General features: G+C 41.2%; 2 protein-coding genes across 4 annotated transcripts in view; one reads left to right on the top strand and one right to left on the bottom strand.

Moving 5' to 3' along the window:
* UFSP2 (UFM1 specific peptidase 2) overlaps window positions 1–11,798 on the bottom strand; it is a 31,511-nt gene extending 19,713 nt beyond the window's left edge. For 2 of the 3 annotated variants that reach the window (XM_069095832.1, XM_069095849.1), the window contains exons 1-3: window positions 11,034–11,169; window positions 4,545–4,623; window positions 621–804 (exon numbers count right to left, since the gene is read on the bottom strand). In XM_069095832.1, coding sequence (XP_068951933.1) covers window positions 621–804; window positions 4,545–4,623; window positions 11,034–11,036 — 266 coding nt within the window. In that variant the 5' untranslated portion in view covers window positions 11,037–11,169. Of the gene's footprint in view, window positions 1–620; window positions 805–4,544; window positions 4,624–11,033; window positions 11,170–11,661 lie in introns of those variants that run through there. The other variant, XM_069095840.1, reaches the window with a different exon arrangement.
* Window positions 11,583–26,681, top strand: part of CFAP96 (cilia and flagella associated protein 96) — a 46,836-nt gene continuing 31,737 nt past the window's right edge. The window contains exons 1-3 of the mRNA XM_069095972.1: window positions 11,583–11,723; window positions 13,638–13,823; window positions 22,742–22,939. Coding sequence (XP_068952073.1) covers window positions 22,840–22,939 — 100 coding nt within the window. The 5' untranslated portion in view covers window positions 11,583–11,723; window positions 13,638–13,823; window positions 22,742–22,839. The remainder of the gene's footprint in view (window positions 11,724–13,637; window positions 13,824–22,741; window positions 22,940–26,681) is intronic.

Genomic DNA, 26,681 nt, shown 5'->3' with positions numbered 1-26,681 from the left:
CACAGTCTCTGGCCCAGAGATCCCACTTCTGGCCACATATCGTAAAGAAGTAAAAAGTAGAAAGAAATGCCCCATCTCCTCCAGAATATTCAATACAACACTTTTTGTGGGAGTGAAGAACCGATTAACAAAGTAGGTACTTATTGACTACAGAATGGCTAACTAAATAGTGTACATGAATATAATGGATTATTACTAAGTCATCAGAAATGACTGATGAAGAAATTTAAAAAATGAGATGACCTATATGAACTGATACAGACTGACCCAGAAATAAAAAAATGAGGAAAAACAATATACACAATGCATACAATGTAAATGGAAAGAACAATAAAATTAACTGATAACTGTAATTGTGAGGACCATGATTACCCCTGGAAAAGAGGTAAGAATATGTACATATTTCCCTTCACTGCAGAACTGGGGGCCTATGGGCGCAAAAAACTGCATATATTATTAAACATGGTCAGAGGGTTGGTTTCACTGAACTTTTTGTCTTTTTTTTTCACCTTGGCAAAAAAGGAAGGATGGATAGCAGGCTAGGGGAGAGAGATGTATATTCAGGAATGAACATGATATAAAAATAAAAGGCATCAATAAAAAAACTAGAGCATACTCACTGAATAAAGCGTAGTATTTCCTTACAAGCAGAGCTGTCAGTTAGTTCTGCTGGAACTGTGTTCATGTTGCTATTAGGCCATATGTACACTGAACTGTGACAAACTTTGAACACAAGGGCGTTTGATGAAAGTTTGGTTGAAAGGTCACTCAATACGTATTTTAATGCCTTTTTTGTAGAAACGTCTGAATTAAAAGAATATACTTGCATTATTATTAGGATAATTCTCTAATGATTTTCCTGTCACTATATAACCCTAAGAGAAAACTATTATAGCGATAACTTCAATAATTCAATACTTATTAAGCATCTGTTATATACAAGAATCTATACTAGGTCCAAGGGGATATAGAAAGACAAGAAGGAAGCAGCCCCTGACCTCAAGGAGCGTATGTTCTGCTGGTGGGATACAGCATTCACCTAGGTAAGTGGATACAAAGTGTCTGTAGAACACTGAACTCACTCTACTAGGAGACTCCAAGACTGGCCTCAGGTTCTCTCTTTCCTTCACCCCTGGCTTTGCTCCTCACTCTGGACTTTTCACTTCTCTCCTGCACAAGCACGCCCCTTTTCCCCAGCACCCTTTTATGTTCTGGTTGTCTTCACTCATTGGAATAAAGTTCTTTGGGGGTAAAGACCATCTTTTTTGCTTATATTTGTATCCCAGGCACTTAGCACAGTGCTTTGCTATACATAGTAGTGCTTAATAAATGCTCGCTCCATCCATCCATCCATCCATCCAATCTCCACAATGGCAATAAGATTAAAACCAGTCACTGTCCTGGGAACACTGTCAATACACTGACTGGAGAACCCATGTGTACTCTACACCTTCGGGAAGGCCATCTGAGTGCTCTCTTGGCTTCAACAAGACAATCGGGAGAGTAAAGGGAAGTAGGATTCGCACAAGTATATATGGTAAAGGAGAATGTCCTTGGCATTCAAGGGGGATATTTGCAAACCTGAGAGAACAAGAGTCCTAATTTCATGGTAATATGACAAAGGGGACATGAGGCACTGTGTTCTCCATGCTCTGGAGAGTTAAGAAGTACACACATGGTAGGGAGTGTAGCATGGCAGAAAAACAGACTTGGAGTCAGGAAAGACGTGGTTTTAACTCTCACCTCCAGCATGGAATGTGGGATGGTAAACGTCAGTATAGAACAGCCGAACAATGGCTGCCCTTTGAATTGGAGGAGCTGGCTTTGAATCTGGTCATGCCACTTTACTCCCTGTGAGGTCACTCTTAACTCTCCAGGTCTGACTTTCCTCAGCTACTTAGTGGAAGGGTCTCTTAGGCTAGCTAGCCCCCAGGCTCCTCTTGGTAGAGAAGAAGTGGGGAACCATGGGAACAGAAACTTTCATACACACTCAAATACAGTCACTGTTTCTGTTGTCTTTGTTTAACGTTTATTGTTGTTACAAAGGAGGTTCGATTCTGGGATAGGATTAGGAATAAGGAGTATATAGAGAAATAACCAGTAAAAAAAAGGCACCATTTTTTAAAAAGATAGCAGGCGACGTTGGAGAGAGCCATTTTAATTGAGGGATAGAGTCAGAAGGCACATTGTAAAGGGATACAGAAGTGAGTGGGAGGGGAGCGAATGGAGGCTAGGAATGGGAACAACGTTTTCTGAGAGTTTGGCTATGAAAAGGAGAAGCTAATGGAGGGGGATAGCTTGAGAGGATAGCAGGGTCAAGGGAAGGGTTTTTAAGAATGGGGGGGACCAGGACATGTTTGCAGATTGTCAGGAAGGAGCTAGTATATAAAGAGTGAACTTAAAAGAGAGGTGAGCTCTTGGGAAGAAACTGGTGGGACTAAGATCAAGAGCCTTGGAAAGGGGAAGGATCCTATCTCCATCAAAGATCTGAGCAAAGGAAGAGACAAAGCAAAAGGATGAAGGGCTCTGGGGGAGAGCATGAGGATTGGATTCAGGAGAGTGGTGGGTGATATCCTCAGCTGATAAAGCCCACGAAAAGGAAGCAAAAAGTTAGGCTTTTTTTTTTTTAAGCAATTGGGGTTAAGTAACTTGCTCAAGGTTACACGGCCAGTTATTTCTGGGTGTGGTGTTAAGTATCAGAACCCAGACTCAATCCCAGGTCATCCCGACTCTGAGGCCAGTGCTCTTACTTGTTGAGCCACCTGGCTGCCCCTAGTCTTTTTTTCTAAAGAGAGAAATACTTTTGTGAACAGTTTCAGTTTGTTGCTACCAATAAAACTATGACCAGGGCAAGTCTGTGAAGCTGAGTGTCCAGTCCCTTTTCCCTCTCTCAATAATGACTTTTCCCACATTTTTGGTACCAAACGCATGTCCTCTTTTCTTTACTCTCTCCTCATCCTATCAAAGCATGGAATGATCTAATAGTGATCACCTTATACTGACCGACTGATTATCCTTTTATTAGAGTGGAAAGAACTGAAAGCTGGAGTCAGACTTTGAATCTTGCTTCTGACCTACTAGCTGGGTGATCCTGGACATGCGAGTTAACTTTCAGAGCCAGTTTCCTCATCTGTAAAGTGAGGTTAACATCTGCACTACTTACTTCACCAGGTTTTGGTTAGATAAGCATTTCGCAAACTGTAAAATGCTCTGAAAATATAATCTAAAGTAATGCTCTTGCAAGGTTTTTGCATGTAAGCCTTTTATCTTTCTCAGGAATGAAAGAATTTTACCCTCATAAAGAAATCATGAACATCAACAAGCAGGCAGGCAGAGAGCTTTCCAAGGGAGACTGGAGGCCTCTGAAGCACCACTTGCCAAGCCTGAAGGTTTGTAAACCTTAATTCAGGCCATTTGTTGGGATTGGGGTCAGAAGGGCATCCACACCATGCCTCTTTTTCTCTGTTGAGGAGAGCACAGACCAGTTAGAGACCTAGACCTGGGAAACAGATAAACTTCTAATCCTTTTATTACCATCTTCTTCCAACGGTTGGCAATTTCCAAAGCAGACCTGGCAGAGGTCAGCCAGTGGGCTCCTTCCTTTCTGGTCTGTCCTGTTTCTCTGTCCTTGCCTAATCACAGGTGAACTTCTGGCCTTTGACAAATCTCCATGATCTCTGGGCTCTTCTCCTTATACCCTAAGACTCCCAAATCTGTTAGTTTAGCTAATACTTATATTATTCTCACCTCTCATAAAACAGTTCTATATTCAGACTGGGGCAGGGGGAGGCTTAGATATGTAATTTCATCAGAGTATGAAACTCTCAGTATGGAAACTCCTTGCATCAATGCATATTGGCAACTTAGAGTCTTAGAGAGTTGCCTGAGGTGGGGGGCAATGAGAAGTTAAGCATCTTGTCCAGGTTCATATGAATAGTATGTACCTGAAGTAGGACTTAAATAAAGGTAGGTCTTTCTGACTCCATGGCAAAATGAGTAAACACCTGAGTTCAAGGAACCAAAGAGAGTTTCTCACATGTTAGAGAAAATCCAAATGTTTGCAATACTTCCAATATTTTAAAGATCTGTGATTTCATCTATATGGATATTGCCTCTACCAACATAGATTGCAACTCCTTATTTCAGTAAATGGTTTTCATGAGTTGCTGTGGTTTAAAGGAAAAAATAAAAACAAAAAACAATCATCCAGTAACCAAGACTTCTGATGACAATTCTCCTTAAAATTAGTTAGGCTGGTGCTTAGACACAAGACACCCAGTACACTGCCTTTTCAGGATGATAGGACTTCCAGAGATTATACTCTGATGACATGGGCACCTGTAATTCACAGTCACCAAAATAAGGAATAAAGACAGGGCTTTTCTTCATTTCTCCAGAGTGCCTGGTACATAGCAAACATTTAATAAATGCTGAAGAGTAGGATGGTCATGGGGGTAGTGATGCTGAATAGCAAGAAAGGTTCTGTCAGGAGTGTTTTATCACCTCTTTTCTAATCATGTGGGGGTGGGTTTTTCCAGACATACCATCAGTAGAAGCTAGTTGAAATGCTAGATCAAGGCCTCCCCTTATTCTGAAAAGCAGATCCATTGTATCTGAAATCACCTGGAATAAATAAAAGCAAAAATCATTATAGAATACCCAAAAAGAAAAACACCCTCACAATCTTATATACTGAACTACAAATGCTTTAATCTACTGCTTTCTAAAGTAAAACCCCTGAAAACATGAGAACTATTTAAAAAATCTGACTTTATATACCCTCAGTAAATTTTGTTCACTTGCCTTAAAGCAGCAGTTAGGACAAACAGTTCTTTTAATGAGTATCATTAGTGGCCCCTAAACTTTTCCAGTGTGCTAAGCAAAACTCCCCATTTCAGTAAATCTGAAATGTAGTCACTATAAGGCCTGCCTTAAAAGTCTTTGGAGGCATAAACCTATGTCTCTTCCTCCACCCCGCCAAGGCAGCAGCAGAGGGAGATGTTACCAGATGAAAAAGAACTCCTGGTCAACATGAGGATATCATAGCTCCCATCAAGATTTGTCCTTGATACTCTAAATCCAATGATACTGACTTCTTTGCTGTTCCATGGATATGACATTCCAGCTCTCCTATCTCTCTTTCCATCTCTCCATTCCTTTGTCCTGGCTCTCCCCTAAGCCTGAAATGCTTTGTTCCTCATCTCTACTTCTTAGAATTCCTAGTTTTCTTCAAGACTTAACTCAATGACTGTTTCTACTGGAAGCCAATACTGGTTCCTCTAAATTGGTGTCTTCCTTTGTTTTGTTTTTGTTTTTTTGCTTTTTGGAGGGGGGAAGGCAGGGCAATTGGGGTTAAGTGACTTGCTCAAGGTCACACGGCTAGTGTTAAGTGTCTGAGTCCGGATTTGAACTCAGGTTCTCCTGATTCCAGGGCCAGTGCTCTATTCACTGCACCACCCAGCAGCCCTAGTGTATTCCCTTCTAAGGTGCCATTCTGTATGTATCTTACATAGTCCTACAGAAGTCCATGTTGACTCCCCTATTGAGTGTAAGCCCCATGCAGGCATGGACCATATCATTTATATTTTTGTATTCCCAGCACTCAGCACAGACTGGCATTCAGTAGCTACTTGATAAATACTTGCTAATAGATTGGGAAATGAGATACAGGGGTATCCTGCTGTATCTTCCAAGCTTTGGGTAAGAAAAGGTCTAGCTTTCTAACACTTACTAGGTCTCTGACCACGCACCAATCATGCCACTTTCTGGAGTCGGTTTCCTCATTTGTAAAATGGAGATGATAATACCTGCAGCACCTACCAGGGAGGTGGTTTTAAGATTCAAATGAGAAAGTGTATGTAAAGTGCTTTGCATATCTTGAGGCCTACAAATGTCAGCTATCATTATGATGAGTGAAAATAATTCTTAAAAAATTCTAGGAATGTTTACCCATGCTCCCAAATTGCAGGGATGAATTTTTCAAAGAAGGCAGCATTAGTAAACCAGTCAGATCTTTGCTTCCCAAACATCATTCAAAGAGGTGGGGAAGGGAGTATTTATTTCAAGTACAGGGAGAGCATGTGCATAGGCACAGAGACAGGAATTAGGACAAGACAGCCTGGTACAGTGGAAAGGACACTGTCTTTGGAGAATTTGGATTCAAATCCCTACCCATGTGACTGTGGCCAAGCCACAATCTCTGGGGGCCTCAGTTTCCCCATCTGTAAAATGGGAGAATTAGACTAGATAGCCTCTTAGGTCCTTTTCAGCCCTAGATATATGACTTGAAAAATGAAGAATGAAAATCAATTTGCCTGCAACACTAGCAAATAGGACGCAGCATAACATAAAATATATTAATATAAAATATACATTTATATAATATAATAAATTAAATGAAGATAATATATAATATAAAAACAATGATGAGTGTGAACAAACTGTGGAGGCCCTTGAATTTTATTCAAGGCCAGGATTGGAATTTTATACTTTATTCTGTAGGTAATGGAGAAACCAGTGAAGGAGGCTGAATAGTGGAAAGGAATGACCAGAGTAGTACATTGAGAATATTCCCAGGTAGCCCTGGGGAGGGTGAATTAGAGAAGGAACAGACTAGAGAGAGGATCAGTGAGGAAGCTATTATAGCAGACTTTGCAGGAAAACATGAGTTAAGGGAGGAGGGCAGATGCAGTGGGAGTAGAGGCAGGCCCCGAATCAAAGGATACTATAGAGAGAAAAATGACAGGACATGACAAGTCAACACTGGCATGTGCTGAGAGAGAGACAAAGTCAGAGACGGCTCGAAGTTTACAAGCTATCAGACTGGAGGGACAGCGGCTCCATTAACAGATACAGGAACATCAGAGCGAGGGGCAAGCTTAGATGATGAGTTCAGTTCAGATGATCAAATATGTTTAATCTGAAATGCTAGGAAGCCATGAATGAATTACAGGCAACTGAAAATATGGATCGAGAGCTCTGAGAAGAGATGAAGGAGAGGTACAGAATTGAGAACCATCTGCATTTATGTAATTAAAACCATGGAAATGGAAAAGACCAGAAAGGAGACCATCTATACAACGGGGGCCTAGGACAGAACTCTAGGGATCATCCGTATGGAAGGAATAAAAAGGAAACACTAGCAAATGAGACTGAGAAGGGGCAGTTGAAGAGGTGGAGAGAGAACTGAGAACATCACAGAAGCCAAGGGAAGAGAGGGGCTCAAGAAGAAACGAGTGGTCCACAGCATCAGTGCTATGGAGGGGCTAGGGACCATGAGAACACACAAAAAGCCCTCCTCAGGGTTAGTGATAAGGGGATCATAGACGACCTTGGAAAGAGCTGCTTCAATACAGCAGTGGGGAAGAAAGCCAAACTGAAAAGGACTGAGGACTTGTGGGGAAACAGTGAATGAATACAGACTACTTTTTCTAGGAGTCTGACAAAAAGGTATGGGGGAGACTAGATAGAGTGATGGCTTGAGGGTTTTGGTAGGGAGAAGCAAAGGTTTTTGTTTGTTAAAGAGATTAAAGATGTGTTTGTGTGTGTGTGTGTGCGTGCACACATATGAGAGACAGACAGAAACAGAGAGAGAAAGAGAGAGAGAGAGAGAGAGAGAGAGAGAGAGAGAGAGAGAGAGAGAACTCAGTGGAGCAAGGCCATAGAGGAGACAGAGTTGGTAGGATTAAAGGTGTAGATGGGTTGGTTAGCTTCTGCAAGTGTCATTGCTTTTCCTGAGATTCTAGGGAAAAGAACCAAGGTCATATGAGAACACTGAGAAGGTAGAAGAATGAAAGAGGGCCACTAAGAAGTTCATATGGGAAAGCCTCCAAATGCCAAAGCTGGCATGTCTGCCAATTACATAAATTCCTACGTAGCTCTCCTTTTAAAGCACTCCCAAACCTCTTCAAAGGAAGTCTCTTATATCCAGTACCCCTTTTGATTAATTATTAATATACCATATATTTTTTCTCCATTTCTAAAGATATTCTAAAGCTTTGGAGTTTGGAAACCTTAATAAAATATTGCAGAAAATAATCTGTGCAATGCTTCAACTCTCATTCCAATGAGGTAGAAGAATTCCAGAGGGCAACATCTGTATACTGTACATACAATGGAGTTTGGGAGGCAGATGGCACTGGTTTTTGTGGAGATCAGGAAAGTCTTCATGGAGAAGATGGTGTTTGAACTTGGCTCTTTACTGGGTAGTGGTAAAGAAAGAGGACCTTTCAGGCATGTAATAGGGCCTGTGCAAAGACTTGGAGATGGGTACAGAATGCTGTTTGTGAGGAACAGAGAGAAGGCCATGTTGGCTGGATTGATGTGTGGGGGAAGGAGTAACACCTGCCTAATAAGGTTCCCAAAACAGGATGAAGTCAGTTTGTGACAAGCTTCAAAAGCTAAATAAAGGACTCTGTATTTTATCCCAAAGAGAAGAGGATCCCACTGGGGTCGGCTGAGTAAGGGAGTCACATGGTCAGATTTAGACTTGGACAAAATCACTTTGGCAGCAGATGGTAAGACAGACAGGAATGACAGGGAGACTGATTGGAAGGCTGGTGTGAGAGGTGGTGAGGGCCTGAAATAAGGGGCAGCTGTGTGAGTGGAAGACTGGGTATGACACAGATGCCATGAAGGCAGCAACAGCAAGATTTGGCAACTGATTATATATAGGGGTGAGGGAGAAGGAGGAGTTGAGGCCAATACAGATGTTATGATCCTGGAAGGATGGTGTTGCCTTTGATGGAAATAGGGAAGTCTGAAAGAGGGGAAGGTTGGGGGAGGGGAGGAAGAGAATGAGTTCAGATTTTGATGTGTTGAGTTTAATTAATATGTTTTGGGGCACCCAGTTTGAAATCTCTAATAGGCAAGTGATGATGCATGACTGAAGCCCCTAGAAGTATCCTCTGCCCCAGACCGACTAGTCAGAATCATTTGCCCAGTTGTGGGCTCTACATTTTAGGAAAGACAGAGATAAGCTAGAATGGTTTTTTGGGGGAATGAACAGAATGTTAAATGGACTAAAAACCATGGCCTATGAGAAGTGTTTGAAAAGATCTGGGTATGTGTAGTAGGAAAGGTGACTGAATGACAAAACCATACCAGCCTTAAAAATGTGAAAGACTTGGGGCAGCCAGGTATCACAGCAAGTAAGAGCACCGGCTCTAGTGTTGGGATGACCTGGGGATCAAATCCGAGCGCAGATACTTAGCACCACACCCAGAAATAACTGGCCGTGTAACCTTGAGCAAGTTACTTAACCCCGATTGCTTTAAAAAAAAAAATCTGAAAGACTGTCATGTGATAGAAGGATCAGACTTGTTTAGCTTAGCTCCAGGAAGGGCAGAACTAGATCCGATGGGTAGATATAGAAGAAATGCAGATTTGGGGGTAGAGTCAGGAAAATCTTCCTAACAATAAAAACTGCCAAGAAGTGGACTGTGCTGTCTTAGAAGACACTGACGTCCCCATCACTGGAGAAGTTCAAACAGCAACTGGCTTACCACTTACCAAGGCTGTTGGAGAGAAGATGCTCTCAGCTATCTCTTAATCAGTGGGACTATTTTATGCCTTTTTCTGTAGCCCTGTGACTTAGAGGAGATCCACACACATGGGCAGTAGGTTCTTCATATATGTTTTACTGACTGACTGAGACCTCTAAGATCTTCTGAAATCTCAAGAAAGCTATGATGAATGAATTTTAGGAAAGCTTAAACTAAGCTTTAAGGCTTGAAGGCAAATAGGGAGGTCTCAGGTGTAAGGAAAGATTATTACTTGTTAACTGTAGAATTGCAAAAAGCTTAGCACAAGGCCTACCACCTAGTAAGTGCTGTGTAAATGTTTGTTATTAGAATTATGATAACAACATAGCAACAGCTAGCATTTATATAACACAGTAAGATCTGCAAAGCTCTCTATGGCTATTTTCTCCTTTGATCACCACCACTGTCACTGACATTTATAAAGCTATGTGCCAGTCGCCCGCCTGTGCCAAGCACTTCACACATTATCTCATTTGATCCTCTAAACAACCCTGGGAAGTAGGTGCTATTATCCTCATTTTATAGATAAAGAATTGTGAGGCTTAAAGAAAGTCAAGTGACTTTTGGCCAGCTGGTAAGTGGAAACTGACCAGGGTCACCAAGACCTGGAAGGGGCTATTCCATAGAAGGGTAATGACTAATTTTACAGAGCAGTTTAAGGTTTGTAAAATTATGTGTGCGTATGTGTGAATATGTACAGACAGGTGTACTGTATACGCACGCATACATATAAGTACACATAAGCACATACATGGCATGCATTTGTGTGCATGTCTATACATGTGAACATGCATGCAGACACAGCTTATGCACACATGTACGATGCACACAAACACATTGTGTGTATGCACGCATATAAGCATGCTTGTGAATATGTAGGTTTGTGTGGATATGTGTATACATATGTGTATGATGCGCACACCGCACGTGTATGCATGTGCATATACGTACACATCGTTTTACATGCTTTCACCTGCTGTGTATGTGCATGGCACACATATCCATCCATCCGCACATACATATACAGATATCCATATGGATCTTTATATCTGTCTCCTGGGGTCCTCGCAGTAGCCTTGGGAGTTAGGCGCTATTGTTTATGCCCACTGCACAGAGGAGGAAACTGAAGCAGGGAAAGGTGCAGAGACTCGCTCAGGCTGGGTTGGGGCTCGGGTCCAGCGCTCCACCTCTGCCCTATCCCAGGTTTGGCAGGACCACCCCCCATGCCACCCCCGGTAAAAGGGGAGCTCCCCGAGGGCAGGCGGCCTCTAAGGTGCCCACCCCCTCCTCCCGCTACCGTCCCCGGGGGCGCGGAGGGGGTGGGACGGCCACCAGCTGCTGCTGTCTCCCACCCCAGGGACCCCCGGGACAGGTAGGGTTGCGTGGAAGGCTGACGTAGTGGCTGCGCAGCCGCGTCTCGAGACCCCGGACACTGCCCCCGCCACCTCCCTCCGGCCGGGCTGCGGAGCTTGGCACGTTTAGGTGACTCACCATGTCGGGCGAAAACTCTAAGGGAGGCAGCCCCGAGACGATGTAGGTAAGAAGGGGCCGGAAATAGGAAAAGAGAGGCGGGCACGGAGGGAAAAGACTACAACTCCCAGGATGCACTTCGGAGGATCATGCCATTCTTCCTGACACCGCGGGGGCGCCCCCCCCCCCCCCGACTGTGCTCAGATTTCTGAGCGGAGAGACCCGAGTCCCTCGGGCCGTGGGGGCTCTTTATGCCGCGGCTTTTCAAAGTCCCTCGAATTTCCCGCGTTATTTCTAGGGCCTGGGCCCAGAGTGGCGTATCCTGTCGTCCTCCCACTCGGAATGGGCTCTCCCAGATTCCCGGTAACTCCGCGCAACAAAGAGCGGAGTCGTGTACTGCCTCAGTCCCGGGGGCAGCGCCGAGCTACACAGGCGGGCTCGGGCGCGCGCGGCCGCGGCCACCTTGGCTTCTGCTGACTCCGCTTCTGGGGCTTCCATCTCGGGCTGGGCCAGGCGGGCATCGCCAGCTGCGCTCCAGCCGGCCCCGCCGGGGCTACGGGACGCCGCTCGCTGGAGGGAAGCGCTCCCCCGGAGCCTCCCACCCCATCCCAGACCCGCACCTCCTTGCTTTATGCCTCGATTTCCTTACCTGTCAAACGGGTAGTTTTAAGACTGTTTAAAAATATTTTGCTTGGCGAGCGGGAGTTCACGGTAAGTGACGCCCCACGGGCTGCAGGCTCTGCTTTGACGCAGCTGAGCAACGTCTAAGTTGGTAAAACTCCCGGGTCTGTAGGAACCTGCTTCCCTGTGGGTCACGCCCCCCAACCCCCGGCCCCTCGGCAGCTCCTCCCAGCCTGAGCCGGGCCACCCCCTGGGTCCAGTTGTCTCCATGCCACGGCTTCCTGACTGTGTCCTGGCCCCTTTGCTGTCTGGATCCCTTCTTAGAATGAGGTTTTTATATGCATAGAATAAAACCCAGGAAACCAGTTATATTGTAATAAGGTTATTAAAATTAAAAAAAAAAAAAACAGTTTTCAAGAAAAGACTCCGACAAGTCTCTGCAGATGATCCCTAAGTCTGTCTCCATCTTTTAGCCGCGGGCTGGACCTGCCCATCACACCTGCACACCTTCTCCATGGCACTTACGGTCTTTCCTCCTTCCTTTCCCTGTTCTTGTTGACATCTCTCATCTTCCAGTTGCCAGGTACCGAGACTCCCGCAGAGTGGGGCGCATACCGGCACAGCTGATCAGATCAATTCACCTGGAAGCTGCTGTGCCACTCACCGCAGAAATGAAGCAGTGCTGACTGTGGGGGAGCTTGCATTCCTCTAGAAGGACCCCATCCAAATCTGAACTCGTTCTCTTCCCCACCCCCCAAGCTTCCCCTCTTCCAGTCTTCCCCATTTCCATCAAAGGCAACACCTTCCTTCTAGGATCATAACATCTGTATTGGGCTCAATTCCTTCTCCCTCACGCATATATACAACCAGCTGCCAAATCTTGCTGTTGCTGCCTTCATAGCCTCTATGTCATACCCCTTCTTCCACTCACACGACTACCCATTTTAGACATTGAATTTGAGATAACTGCAGAACAGGTATTTGTGAATTTCAAATAAGATAATGGATGTAAAGCACTTTGTAAACCTGAAAGTGCTATATAAATGCCATATGCAAATTATTATTATAAATTATCATTATCCTACCATTTCCAGGCTTCCTGTCTGGTGATAACTTCATTCCCTAAGCTCAAGAAATGTTTATAGAACATTGCAGGGGTCTGTTGGCAAATCTTTAACAATTGGGCTCTTTACTTTCAAGTTAATTTGAATTGCTAACACTTTTAAGTCCAAACAATCAACACAGCAATAAAGCAAACCCTGAATTGTAGTAATTATGATTTCTAGACTATGTCCCAGTCTTGTCCTGCAGTGCCACACTCAAATTGCTGGCTGTCCTTTATTTCTGGAATACATACCCTACACGTGCCTTTCAGGATTCTTTTTTCTTCAAGGCCCTGTACAAGGGGCCATCTCTCCGTGAAGATTTCTAATCCCCTTCCCCCCCAAGTAAAAATAATCTTGTTCTCTTTCTAAAATTTTCTCATCTCTTTGTCTATTTTTCTCTTTTACTGATTATCACATTGAGTCCTGTGCTAAATGTGTCTCATTGGATTGTAAGCTCCTCAACGGCTGGGATTGTTCCATTTTTTTGCTTTTGTAATTTTGAGCCTAGTTTAGTGGTGGAGGGGGGAGAACTAAAATAAATTCCCCCTCCCCCAGTAGATTAACAAAGGACAGATTTAGACATGGTGCCACATAAGAATTTGAGTAAACAGCCTTGTACACAGTTAAAAGTTCACTGCATGAAAAAAGTTATTGTTCTTTCAACTTCTTCCAAAGGGCTGTGAGAATATTTATGGGCCAATATTCACCTGCTTAATATAAAGCATAACTGGGCTGTTCTGATAAGTCTTGTAAATTAACTTCTGTGATGGCGGAGCAAGAGTTGAAAATGAGAAGAACGGCTCATGCTTCAATTTAAATTGTGCGTGAGATAGCCCTTTAAGTTGGACATTAATGATGATGAATTCAGAAAGGTTTCCTTGTGATCTGCTCTATATAGAATTGGTCGAGATGAGTCTCAGCTTCAACCTCAGACAGTCTTAACCTCAGTTGAGATGCGACATCTCTTCAGATAACACTGATCCAAGTCTCTGGCCTTGGCCTCTCACCTGAGCGTCAGACCCCACATCTCTAAGCTGCTGATTGGATACTTCTGTCTGGACGTCTCACTGGCACTTCAGATTTGGTACGTCCTAGTCTGAGTTCATTATTTCCTCAATGCCTGGCCCAGCTGAGTTTATTCCTTCACTCAGTGGTATATTCACATCATTCTACTCATCTAGTCTGTTTTTAAAACTTCATTTTTCAGAGTGGCTAGGTGGCAAAGTGAATAGAGCACCAGCCCTGGAGTCAGGAGGACCTGAGTTCAAATCCGACCTCAGACGCTTGACACAAAAACTAGCTGTGTGACCTTGGGCAAGTCACTTAACTCCAGTTGCCCTCCAAAAAAAAAAAGCGAAAATGTTGGGCGGCCAGGTAGCTCAGCAAGTAAGAGCACCGGCTCCTGTGTCAGGATGACCTGGGGATCAAATCCGGGCTCAGATACTTAGCACCGCATCCAGAAATAACTGGCCGTGTAACCTTGAGCAAGTTACTTAACCCCAATTGCTTAAAAAAAAAAACAACTTCATTTTCCCCCCTCAACTCTCCCATGAGTCTGAAGGGAATTATGATTTTCATATTGATTGACATGTTTAATGAATATACTAATAATTTAGATTTCTCAGAGCAGCCTTTTCTGACTTGGAAATCAGAAACTCATGCAGCTTGAAATGATCAATCAAACCTTTGACAACGTTTTCACAATCACTATGTTCCTGTGCCTGTGTAATGTTAAGTGAAATGAATCAAAGAATGCAGAACCTGTTCCTGTCATAGAACTCTGGTCATGTGCCCTACCAACTAATCACCCCCAAGACTTGAAACAATCAACCTGAGAACTCTTCCTGCAGGATTCCAGAACACCTGTATTGTACTCATGGGCTTGTCCTGGGAAAGCATTGAGGCTCTGGAAATGCTTGTGTTGTGATCACCTTGTCCCCTGTTTTCATTCTGAAATATATATGTAAACTGTGCCTTTATTCCAGCATGGGGAGCTCTTCTCCGAGACTGCATCCCCCACTCTGAGAATAATTAATTAAACCTCTACTTGTTTCCTGGCACTCCTGTCTCTGACTTGCTTTGTGTGGCTCTGGCTATTCACAGGTTAGAGACTTGTGCCTGTCCGGACTTCAGTTCAGATTCTTTTAACAAGCCCTAACACTTCTGCCTCATGTGATGTCACTGCCATCTATGTCATTTTCTTTCCATTGCCTGCTCTGTAGTAAAGTCCATTATCAGCACCCCTCTGAACTCTTACAATAGCCTTTGGTGGGACTTCCTAAATCCATTCTCTCTCCTTTCACCTAATCTCCTTTATACTGATGATGAAGTAATCTTGTTCATTCAAAGATTTGATCATTCAGAACTATTGTGGTGGTGTAATAGTAATGGAATTTAAAGTTCACCCTGTATTGGCTTGGTTTTTGGATTGATTGTGTTAAAGCCCAGAGTTTGTGAATCCCACTTGTGGGATGGACTTATTGATGTGAAAAGAGAGCACTGAACTGGGAGGAGCTGGTGACATAAATTTAGAGAGACACAAGCAAAGACAGAGGCAGAAGAACTTTTTGGAAGCAGCATCTTGGAGGCAGAGAGAGATGGAGAGGATTGCTGAGGGCCAGTTTGAATTGCCCAGGACTTTTGAGAGCTGCCACCCAGAGCTGCCAAGGACTGAGGAGACATGGCTGTTATGCTGGTACTTTGTCTGTCTGTTTTGATGTTGTTTTGCCAGATTTGTTCACTGGTGAAAGACAGACCTGTTGTTGCAGAGGTTCTGGAATCTTGCTGTTGGTTCAGAAGCCCTGAAGAAGGATTTTCTTATTGTATGTTTACAGAAATCCTGGAAGAGGGTTTTGCTAATGTTTTCAGGGGTCCTAGGACTGTTCTGCAGACAGAGAATGAATTAATGAAGACACTGGCAATGTATCTTGTGGCCTTGCTAAGCTTTGTCTCCCCAGGAACAAAGATTGCTGAGAACTTGCCTCGGGTCAAGATGAAGAAAAGACCTCTCTTTGGGTATTAAATTCTGTGCTTAAGCTTGTTGTAACTCTGGGGTAGATTCAATTGTGATCCAAGGGTGGGGAACTTTTGACTTTTTTGTGCTCTGTGATTGACCAAATGAATGTACTTTACTTATGATTGGAAACTAATCTCCATTTGAGAAGAGGGGTTTTGTGGTTGACTAAATGAATATACAGCCTAGGGGTGGAGTAGTACTTAGAAGAGGGTCTTTGGGATTGACTAAATGAATTATAATGTCCAGGGGTGGAGTAGTACTTGGAGATTATTGAATTATACTTGGTGAATGCTGTATTTTGAATTATGCTATATTTTGATTTTCTCTGTTCTTAATTTTTCACTGAATAAAATGGAGAGCACTTATGCTGGTATTTTGAACCTTGGGAAGTTGCCTTTGCTTGGCATTACAGGTGGCTACCTACAGCCAACTGAGTCAAGTTCAGACTTCTCTTACCAGATATTCAAGACCTTCTATAATTTGCAGCCAACTTACCTTTCCAGCCTTACCTCATATTTTCCCCTTCTTTCCATTTCAGGCAAACATAGACTATTTGGACTTTTTCTCCTTCACTTTGCTGCTTTTATGCATTTACTCACATTGTCACTAAAACTGGAAAACCAATTTCTTTGTCCTCCCTGTCCTTTAAAATCTTACTGGTCTATTAAAGTCCATGTCAAAGGGGACCTCCTCAAGGAAGTCTTCAGTCTCCCTAGTTGATATTGGCCTTTCTTCCCTTGTCCAAAAATGTACGTCTAAATCTGCAGCTTGAGTTGTCTATAGACAAGTTGCCTATCTGAATTGGTAGAAGGAGTTTCCTCACCTGGAATTGCCCTATATCAATGAAATCACAGATCTAATCCCACTTTGTGTTTACTAATCTGTGAGTATGTTGTTTCTCCCCAGTAGAATGTAAGCTCCTTGAGGACAGGGTGTACCTCGATTTTGTATTTTTATTCCCAGAACCTACTGTTATGCCTGGCATATAGCAGGATTATTGATTACTTGATAGAAATAAATATATTTGTTGGTTGATAGAAAATCAGATACAATGAAGCCAGAGTCCTTAGTTCCTTGCTATTAGTTGAAAAAAAAAATATAAACCTCATTCATATACCACAACAACTGCTTATTAAGAGGAAGTATTTTGATATAATTTTTCTTTTTCAGCATTCAGTAAACTAGGTCAGTACAAAGGAATACCCTTGTTTATGCAGCCGCCTAATTAATATAAGGGTAGACTGGGTGGGGTATTGTTCTTTAGATAAGATGTGGTCCTGGTCCATATGGGGTTTAAGCTCTAATAGTACTGTTTCTGGAGTTAGAGCTTTGTCCAGTCATTCATTCATGTCTGACTTGTGACCCCATGGACCACCCCACGACAAGCCCTTCTGTCCTCCACTATCTCTTGAAGTATGTTCAATTTCATGTTCATTATTTCCATGACACTATATCTCATCCTCTGCCATCCCCTTTAAAAAAATTTTATTTTGCCTTCCATCTTTTTCAACATCCAGTTCTTTTCCATGAGTGCTGTCTTTTTTTCATTATGTGACCAAAGTATTTAAGCTTCCGTTTCAGTGTTTTACCTTGCAGTGATCTCCTTCTCATCCAAGGGACTGTTGGAAGTCTTCAATTCTGTGGTGCTCAGTTTTCCTTACTCTCACAGCCATACAGTACTACTAGAAGAATCAGAGCTTCGATTATGCAGAGAGCAAGGTGATTGTTTTTTAGTATGCTGTGCAGATTTGCCATAGCTTTTCTTCCAAGGGGCATCTTTTAATTTCATGGCTGCAGTTGTTGTCTGCAGTGATCTTTGAGCCCAAGAATGCAAAATCTGACGGTGCTTCCATTTCTTTTCTCTATTTGCTAGGAAGTGATGAGACCAGTTGCCAAGATCTTAGTTTGTTTGATGTTAAACTTCAAGCCAGCTTTTACATTCTCTTTCGCCCTCATCGAAAGGCTTCTTAACCTTTCTTCACTTTCTGCCATCAGGGCGTTAATCGTATGCATATCTGAAATTGTTAATATTTCTCTTGGCAGCCTTAAATTCTGACTTTTGATTTGTCCAGCCTGGCATTCCACAGGATGTTCTCTGCATCTGAGTCAAACAAATAAGATGACAGTATACAGCCTGGAAGTACTCCTTTTCCAACCCTAAGCCAGTTATTCCATGTTCTGTTTTAACTGTTGCTTCTTGACCTGTGTACAGATTCCTTAGGAGACAAGTAAGATGATCTGGTACTCTAATCTCTTTGAGGGCTTGCCACATTTTGTTGCAATTTCATAATTCACTAAATGTCATGTAGTCAAAGGCTTTAGTGTAGTCAGTGAAGCTATAGACAAAAGAAAGGACAAAAAGGACAAAAGTGGTCCAGTTAGATACACTGACTTAAGCAGTCTCCCAACCATATTGTATATACTTACTGTACATTTGACAGCATAGATCATTTTTCTGGTTTAAGCTAAAGAGATTTAGAAAATTGTTTTTCATTTACTTGTATTAGGAAATGTGAACCCTTGAGCATGAGGCAATAGCCAAAAGGAGGGTAGAAAGAACCAGAAACTACAATTTTTGCCTGAGGTATCAGCCCATTAATTTGAGGCTTGGAGTTACCTATTTCCTGTACCTCTGAAGCCCTTGCAGTTGTAGCAATGAAGGCAAAGGAGATTGGGTTGTAACAATGAAGTATTATGTCCTTAGCCCCTCCCACAAACCTATGTTCTACACATAAAATGATCTGGCAAGTCCAAGAAAATACTTTTAACTCTTTATCTGTGGTCTCTCATTCCTTTTTGAAAACCAGCCTGTTCTGATAATTCTCTATTCACATATTATTGAAAGTTAAGCTTACAGAATCTTAAGCATAACCTTGCTCGTATGTGAAATGAGTGCAATTGTTTGATAATTTGAACATTTCTTGGCATTGCTCCTTTTTAGGATTGGGACATAAAATGATTTTTTCCACTGTTGGTAGAAATTGGTGGAGGTTTCCAACTTTGCTGGCATATTGAATTCCAGGCTTTGATACCATGGTCTTTTAGGATTTTAAATAGCTCAGCTGGAATTATATCACCTCCACTAGCCTTATTGTCAGCAATGCTTCCTAAGGCCCATTTGATTTCATTCTCTAGGATGAAGGCTCTATATCAGTAACCACACCATTGTGGCTACTACTGATATTAAAATCTTTCTTGTGTAGTTCTTTGGTGTATTCTTGCCACCCCTTCTATTAAGTCCCTACCATTTTTGTTTTTTGTCATGCCCATTTTTTGCATGAAATTTTCCCTTGGTATCTCTAATTTTCTTTATTTTTTTAAATGAGTATTTTATTTTCCCCCAATTACACTTCAAAACAATTTTTAAATTTAGTTTTTAAAAATTTTGAGTTTCAAATTCTCTCTCCCCCTCTTCTTTCCTCCCCTCCATGAGATGGTAAGCAATTTGTTATAGGTTATACATGTGCACTCATGTAAAGCATTTTCATATTGGTCATGTTGTAAAAGAAAAGACCCCCCAAATCCCCAAAATATAAAGTGAAAAATAATATGCTTAAATCTTCATTCAGGCTCCATCAGTTCTTTCTATGGAGGTGGATAGCATTTTCCATCATGAGTCCTTGGGAATTGTTTTGGATCATTGTATTTCTGAGAACAGTTAAGTCATTCACAGTTGATCATCAAATAATATTGTGGTTACTGTGTACAGTGTTCTCCTGGTTCTGCTTATTTCACTTTGCATCAGTTCATGTAAGTCTTTCCAGGTTTTTCTGAAATCATCCTGCTCATCATCACAGTAGAGTATTCTATTACAATCATATACCAAAACTCATTCAAGTATTTTGCAATTGATGGACATCTCCTCAATTTCCAATAATTTTCCACCACAAAAAGGGCTGCTATAAATATTTTTGCACATGCAAGTCCTTTTCCCTTTTTAAAAATCTCTTTGGGATATAGACCTAGTAGTGGTATTGCTGGATCAAAGGGTATGCATGGCTTGATAGCCTTTGGGGTATACTTCCAAATTGCTCTCCAGAATGCTTGGATTATTTCACAACTATTCATGTCCCAATTATCTCACATGTTCTCCCACATTTATAATTTTCCTTTTCTGTCATATTAGCCAATCTGACAGGTGAAAGGTGGTACCTCAGAGTTGCTTTAATTTGCATTTCTCTAATCAATAGTGATTTAGAGCATTTTTTGATATGACTATAGATAGCTTTGATTTATTCATCTGAAAACTGCCTGTTCATATGTTGTGACCATTTATCAATTGGGCAATGACTTGTATTCTTATAAATTTGACTCAGTTTTCTATATATTTGAATATCACTAATTTTTTTTTGTTGTTGCATTGGATAGAGTGCTGAACTTGGGGTCAAGAGGATTCATTTTTTGGAGTTCAATTTTGACCTCAGATGCTTACTAGCTGTGTGACCCTGGACAAGTCACTTTACTTTGCCTCTGTTTCCTCCTCTATGAAATGAACTGGAGAAGGAAATAGCAAACCACTTCAGTATCTTTGCCAAGAGTCAGACAGAACTAAAGTGACTCAACAACAAAATTTTTCTTGAAGAGGTCTCGTTTTTTCCATTTTATCATTTTCTTCTGTTTACTTGCATTGCTCATTTAAGAAAACTTTCTTTTTCTCTCTCCTTGCTATTCTGTGGAATTCTGCATTCATTTGGGTATATCTTTTCCTTTCTCTTTCACCTTTTGCTTTCCTTCTTTCCTCACCTATTTTTAAAGCCTCATCATAAGCCATTTTGCTTTCTTGGTCTTCTTTTTCTTTGGGATATTTTTGGTTGCCACCTCCTGCACAATATTGCCAACCTCTGTCCATAGATCTTCAGGCACTCTATTTACCGGATCTAATCCCTTAAATCTATTCATCACCTTCACTTCTTAATCATAAGAGATGTTATTTAGGTCATAGCTATGTTTGATGGTTTTCTTTGCATTCTTCAATTTAAATCTAAATTTTGTGATAAGAAGCTCATGATCTGAGCTATATAGTTAGCTCCAGGTCTTGTTCTGACTATAGATTATCTCTACCTTTGGCTACAATATAATCAAACTGATTTCCCTATTGATCATCTTGTGATGTCCATGTGTAGAGTTCCCTCTTCTGTTGTTGAAAAAGAGTGTTTGATATGACCAGTGAGTTATCTTGACAAAACTTTTTTAGTTTTTGCCTTGCTTCATTTTGTGCTCCAAGGCCAAACTTGCTATTATTCCCATTATTTTTTGATTTCCTACTTTAGCATTCCAGTCCCCTGTGATAACTCTTTTTTTTGTGATGTTGAATGGTTTGCCTTGGATTTGAGTAGCTCTCATTCTGTCATTCTTGAGATTGTGTCCCAGTACTGCTTTGTTCACCTTTTTATTGACCATGGGGCTACTCCATTTCTTCTAAAGGATTCTCGCCCACAGTATTATATGTAGTAATCTCTTGAAATAATTAATTAATCCATTCAAGTTCACTGACATTCAAGATGTTGATATTTAGTCTTTCCATGTCCTGTTTGACCACGTCTGGTTGACCTTGGTTCAGAGGTCTTACATTCCAGGTTCCTATGCAGTATTGATCTTCATAGCATCACATTTTCCTTTTGTCATCAGACAGATCTGAGCTGAGCTTCCTTTCAGCTTTGGCCCAGCCACTTCATTAGTACTGGAGCTACTTATAGTTGTCCTCTGCTCTTCCCCATTAGTGCACCGCAGTGGGTACCTTCCAACCTGAGGGATTCATCTTCCAATGTCATCTCTCTTATATTTTAATACTGTTCATGGGGTTTTCCTGGCAAAGATGATAGAGTGGTTTGCCATTTTCTTCTCCAGTGGGTCACCTTTTGTCAGAACTCTCCACTATGATCCATACATCTTGGGTAGGTAACCCTACATGGCATAGCTTGGTTTCATTGTACTATATAAATCCCTCTGCCATGACAAGGCAATGATCCAGGAGGGGAATCAATCTCTGACACTTAACTCTTAATACTGGACAGCTATAGGTACAGTACATATAGTGTGGGCTTTGGGATTAGGAACACCTGAGTTTAAATCCTGCCACAGAATTATATTCCTGGTCTCTGTTTTGAATGCTTTTAGCTTGATAGCATTGACCATTGACCAAAGCTGGTCATAACTTTTATTACATATGTATATATGTGTGTGTATACACATACAACCTTTATTATCTCAGTCACCTTCATGTCACAAGGAAATATCAGATGTCTTTGTGGGGAGGACTTTGTTTCTAAGGAAAAACATAAACAATATAAACAAGTTTGTGCTGAGTTCTAATATATAGGACAAAATAATCATTGTTTTTACTAAGGTGCCTGATTATGTGGCTGAGATTTTGGAGGAAGCCCAAGGTGTAATGGATAGAGAGCACTGCACTTGGACTTGGGAGGCTATGGGTTCAAATCCTGCCTCTGACACTTCCTGGCTGTGTGACCCTGTATACGCTACTTCACATCTGTCTGCCTCACTTTCCTTGTCTGTATTATGAGGGAGTTAAACTAGATGTTCTCTCAGGTCCCTTCCAGCTCTAGATCCATGATTTTGGAATGTTCCTGTGGTTTGTCACAAGATGCTAATTATGCTCAAATGATGTTAAGATAATATGCTATTATACACTTACACATTTTAAAATAGAGATCACTGATAGGTTAAATTTAAGACAGCAGATTTAGCCACATCTCTGCTCCCATCAGCATGTTAAGTGGCAAGGCCAATGGATTCACTTGCATTTATTACTCCTTCCCTGATGGTTTTCTGCAAGTACCCCTCTCCCTTAACTTTTTCTTTAAGGAAGTAAAAAGTACGTTCTCTTTTGAAAACAAGTTGGAGATTATTGTTTGTAACAAAGTACATTATTGTTGTGATCAAGCCTATCAGAATGAAAATATCTTTTTAATCAAATTTGAATTTCACTAAATAATAACCATTTTCCCCCTTAAATTTTGTTTCAGATATTATCAATACACTAGGCATTTTACATAACAGAAGTAAGCCTAAGAAACTTTTAAACTTCCTAGAATAGAGAACATCACTAAAATAAGAAACAACCATGCCTGGAGAAATAGGAAAATCAGATATGGACCGCATTGGCCTGTTTAGTGAAATGGATTATATTACTATTGGGGACAAATATGTGTCACCATTTAATCGTAAGTATATATTATTTCATTCATTGTTAAATAACTGGGTTTTTTTTTTTACATAAAAGTTTCAGATTTGATGGTTGAGGTTAGGAGTAATAAATGTTTTAAACCAGCAGTGTCAAACTCAAACAGAAATGAAGGCCATTAAACCATAATAAGAATCCCTGTGGGTTACATATTGACTTAGAAAATCACATATTAACATTATCTCTGTTCTATTATATATATATATATATATTTTTTTTTTTGTTAAAGATTTTCCAATTATATTTTAATTTGGTTGTAAGGACACTCAAGAGTGTTTGGCTTGTGATCCACGTCTTTTACAGCTCTAATGAATATTCCGCAAAATAACAAATGTTTTAAAGAATACATTCTAATCTTATTTAAACTTAAGACTTGAAAGAGTGGGACTGTTTTATTCTTATCTGTTTCCCTTTGATGTACATTAATTAACTCATCATGTCCTCACAAACCACCCTGTGAGATAGGTAATAGATGTATTATGATAATTGTTTATGTATATAACATAATATGATATGAATAATATAATTCTATTATAATATGTAATATAATTTATATAGCATTTTAAGGTTTGCAAAGTGCTTTACAAATATTGTCTCATTTGATCTTCATACCAATCATGCAAAATAGTTGCTATTATCCCCATTTTACAGATGAGGAAACTAAGGCAAACAGAGATTCATTGACTTGTCCAGGGTCACCCAGCTAGCAGGTGTCTGAGGATGGATTTGAACTTGGGTCTTCCTGACTCCAGGCCTGGTGCCCTTTCCACTGAGCTGCCCAGCTGCCATTGTTATCAGCGGATGTTAGAAATGAGGAACTTAAACCTGAAAGACGTTAAGTACTTTGCCCCTGTCACATAGTTCAGAAGCCACAGAATAGAAATTTGATTGCAAGTCTCCCCTAATTCCAGGTTCCGAACCCTTGCCATTGGCAGCATTCTGCTTCAGTTCACTAGAAAAAGCCCAGCTCAGGGGCTGCTAGGTGGTGCAGTGAATAGAGCACCGGCCCTGGAGTCAAGAGGACCTGAGTTCCAATATGACTGCAGACACTTAATACAAAACTAGCTGTGTGACCTTGGGCAAGTCACTTAACCCCAACTGCCCTACCTTCCCCCCCTAAAAAGTAAAATCTAAAAAAAAAAAAAAAAGGAAAAGAAAAAGCCCAGCTCAGAGAGGATTTTGAATTCCAAAATCATTGAGAACTGAGAGCCTCTAGAAATGACCTGGGTCGTCAAGCTGAGCACTTTAATCAGTAAAGAGATAAAAACTAACATTAGTCACTATAAAGCAAGAATTAATGTTCTGATTAAGGGTTCAATGACTTCAAGATTGATGAGCGAAGATAATGAATGAATGATCTGATTGTGTCCATTACTGATAAAGAGAAGGAAAAACAAAGCTGGGGAATTAGAGTTGGATGGAGACTGCAGTCACAGAATCAGAATCTTCATATTGAAGGGCCTGCAGTGGCCACTGAGTCCAGTCCCTGCCCACAGAAGGATGCCCGGTATAACAAGCCCACTTGGTCAAGATGAAAACTTTGCAGCAGGGCAGAAACAGTGAGCGTGCTTTCCTGCTGCGTTCCCCTGGAACAGGTTGGGACCTGTGGTGTCTCCGGTAGGGTGGGGAGTAAGTACCATAAGCCCCGGGGATCCACCTTGTTGGCTTTGTCATCCAGTCAACCCTCAGGACTAGGAAGAAGGGACTGGAACAGCACTGGGACTTGGACTCTTTGGCTCATTAGAGCATGTGGGCATCTGAGAATGCCAGGTGGGCGTCTGCAGTGGCAGTGTGGCACAAGGCTACACCCCCAAGAGGATTTTACTTGAACACTCTGTTTGGATCGAGGGAGGAGGATCTGGTTGCTCACTCCCCAAAGATTTTTGACCCCCAAAGAATATGTAGGGTGGGGGTATACTGTATTATTTTTTATACTTTTGTGTCTATTTGAGGTCTTTTGGCCACCCTGGTAATAAGTTGTTAGGTTGTCATGAATTGTGAATGCTTTAGTTGCTTGGCTTAAGGTTTAGTTTTGAATAAATAGAGTGCTTATACTGTGCGATCTGACTCCTAAAATATATCACAGTAGCAGCTCTCAAGCGTACTGCCTTGAGAGGCGTTACACAGCATTATTGCTAATATCTAGCATTTATGTAGCACCTGCCATGTGCCAGATACTGAACTAAGTGCTTTACAGATGTTACCCTAGGAGGTAAGTGCTATTTTTGTCCCCATTTTATAGTTGAGGAAATGCAGACAAACAGAGATCAAGTTACTTCTTCTGGCTTGTGAGTGTCTGAGACCAAATTTGTTCTGAGGTCTTCCCGGCTCCAGGTCCAGTCCTCTGTCCCCCCCAGATACCTCTCGTAAAAAAAACTGGATACAAACTATGTGTACAATAGTTGGGAAATGGCTGAACAAAATGTATAGTAATTTAATAGAATGTTTTTATAACTTAAGGAAGACCTCCAGTATGTTGACTAGACCCCTTTTGATAAATTTATGGAAGAATATGGATAAGTGTTACATAGAAGGGGCAAATATGGATGGGTTATGAAAGAACTTACAACTTAAGGAACTCACAGATCCATCTGAGCAAGGAGTGACAAATGTAAAAAAAAATTATAGAAATGTCAGAAGGTTTGTATGAACAGTTGTGAAGTTTAGTAAGTAGATACAAAAATGTAAATGAGGGCAACTCTGAGAGGTACTAAAACTCAGATCAAACCAAATGGAGCATATTGGTTCCACATTATTAAAGGATGTACCTTTTATTTCTATTAACACAATAAACTACAAAAATAGAATTGGAAGTCTAGCAGCCTTGGCCATGTTTTCCCTACATGTATGCTTCATTGCCTATGCTTGAGCCCACTCATCCTGTAGACACTGTATGCACTTGTGGGAGAATGCACCTGAGAGGTAATCTGAGGGAGAAATATATCGTAGCTACTGAAAATTCTCAGAAACTACCCGAATACTTCACTAACTATTAATGAGGGGAATGTAAATTAACTGCAGACATGATTAAATTCCAAGTTAGTGTTATTTGAGAGAAATAGGGACACTATTCCAGACTACTGATAGAACTGTGAATTAGCATCTTTTTTAGAATGATGGCAAAGACATAAAAATAAGCATCAATAAAACATTTATTGAAACAACATCTTTAGAAAGTAAAAGGGTAGCATGCAAAAAAGAATGACAAAATTGGTCTTTCTGACAGAATGACTTTACTACTAAGATTATATATTAAGGATTAAGAAAAGTGATAGAAGGTCTGTCTGTACAAAAATATGTCTATTATATAAAAAACTGAACACAGTTTCTAGGCATTAGACAATAACTGGACAAATGATAGTATTTAAAAATAGAATATTTTTGTATAGTTATAAATTCTATGAGAGGCCACCTGGAATGGGGTATAGAGCTGACCTTCCTTGGACTGAGGAAGACAGGCTCAAGTTTTGCCCCTCACATTTCTCAGGAACTCCAAGACTAGAGGTTGCAGAACAGATATCGATCTGCATTGATGAAAAGAGGTCTGAATCAGTAGTTCTCTAATCCTATAAATTTACAGAGATCTGTACCCTCCCCCCAAAACTTCACATATGAAGAATACAAAGGGTTATGTGAAGTAACGCAGAGTGGTAATGATAATGTTGTAATGAAGGTTGGGAAGTTAACTAAAATGCCCTGTCTATTGATTTTCCCTTTCATAG

The sequence above is a fragment of the Petaurus breviceps genome, unplaced genomic scaffold (assembly GCF_028583685.1).
Source record: "Petaurus breviceps papuanus isolate PSGF00001 unplaced genomic scaffold, PetGlider_PUasm1.0 126, whole genome shotgun sequence".
NCBI classification, from domain to species: domain Eukaryota; kingdom Metazoa; phylum Chordata; class Mammalia; order Diprotodontia; family Petauridae; genus Petaurus; species Petaurus breviceps.
Note: the sequence above shows the minus strand (reverse complement) of the source record. Positions and strands in the feature narration are given on the sequence as shown.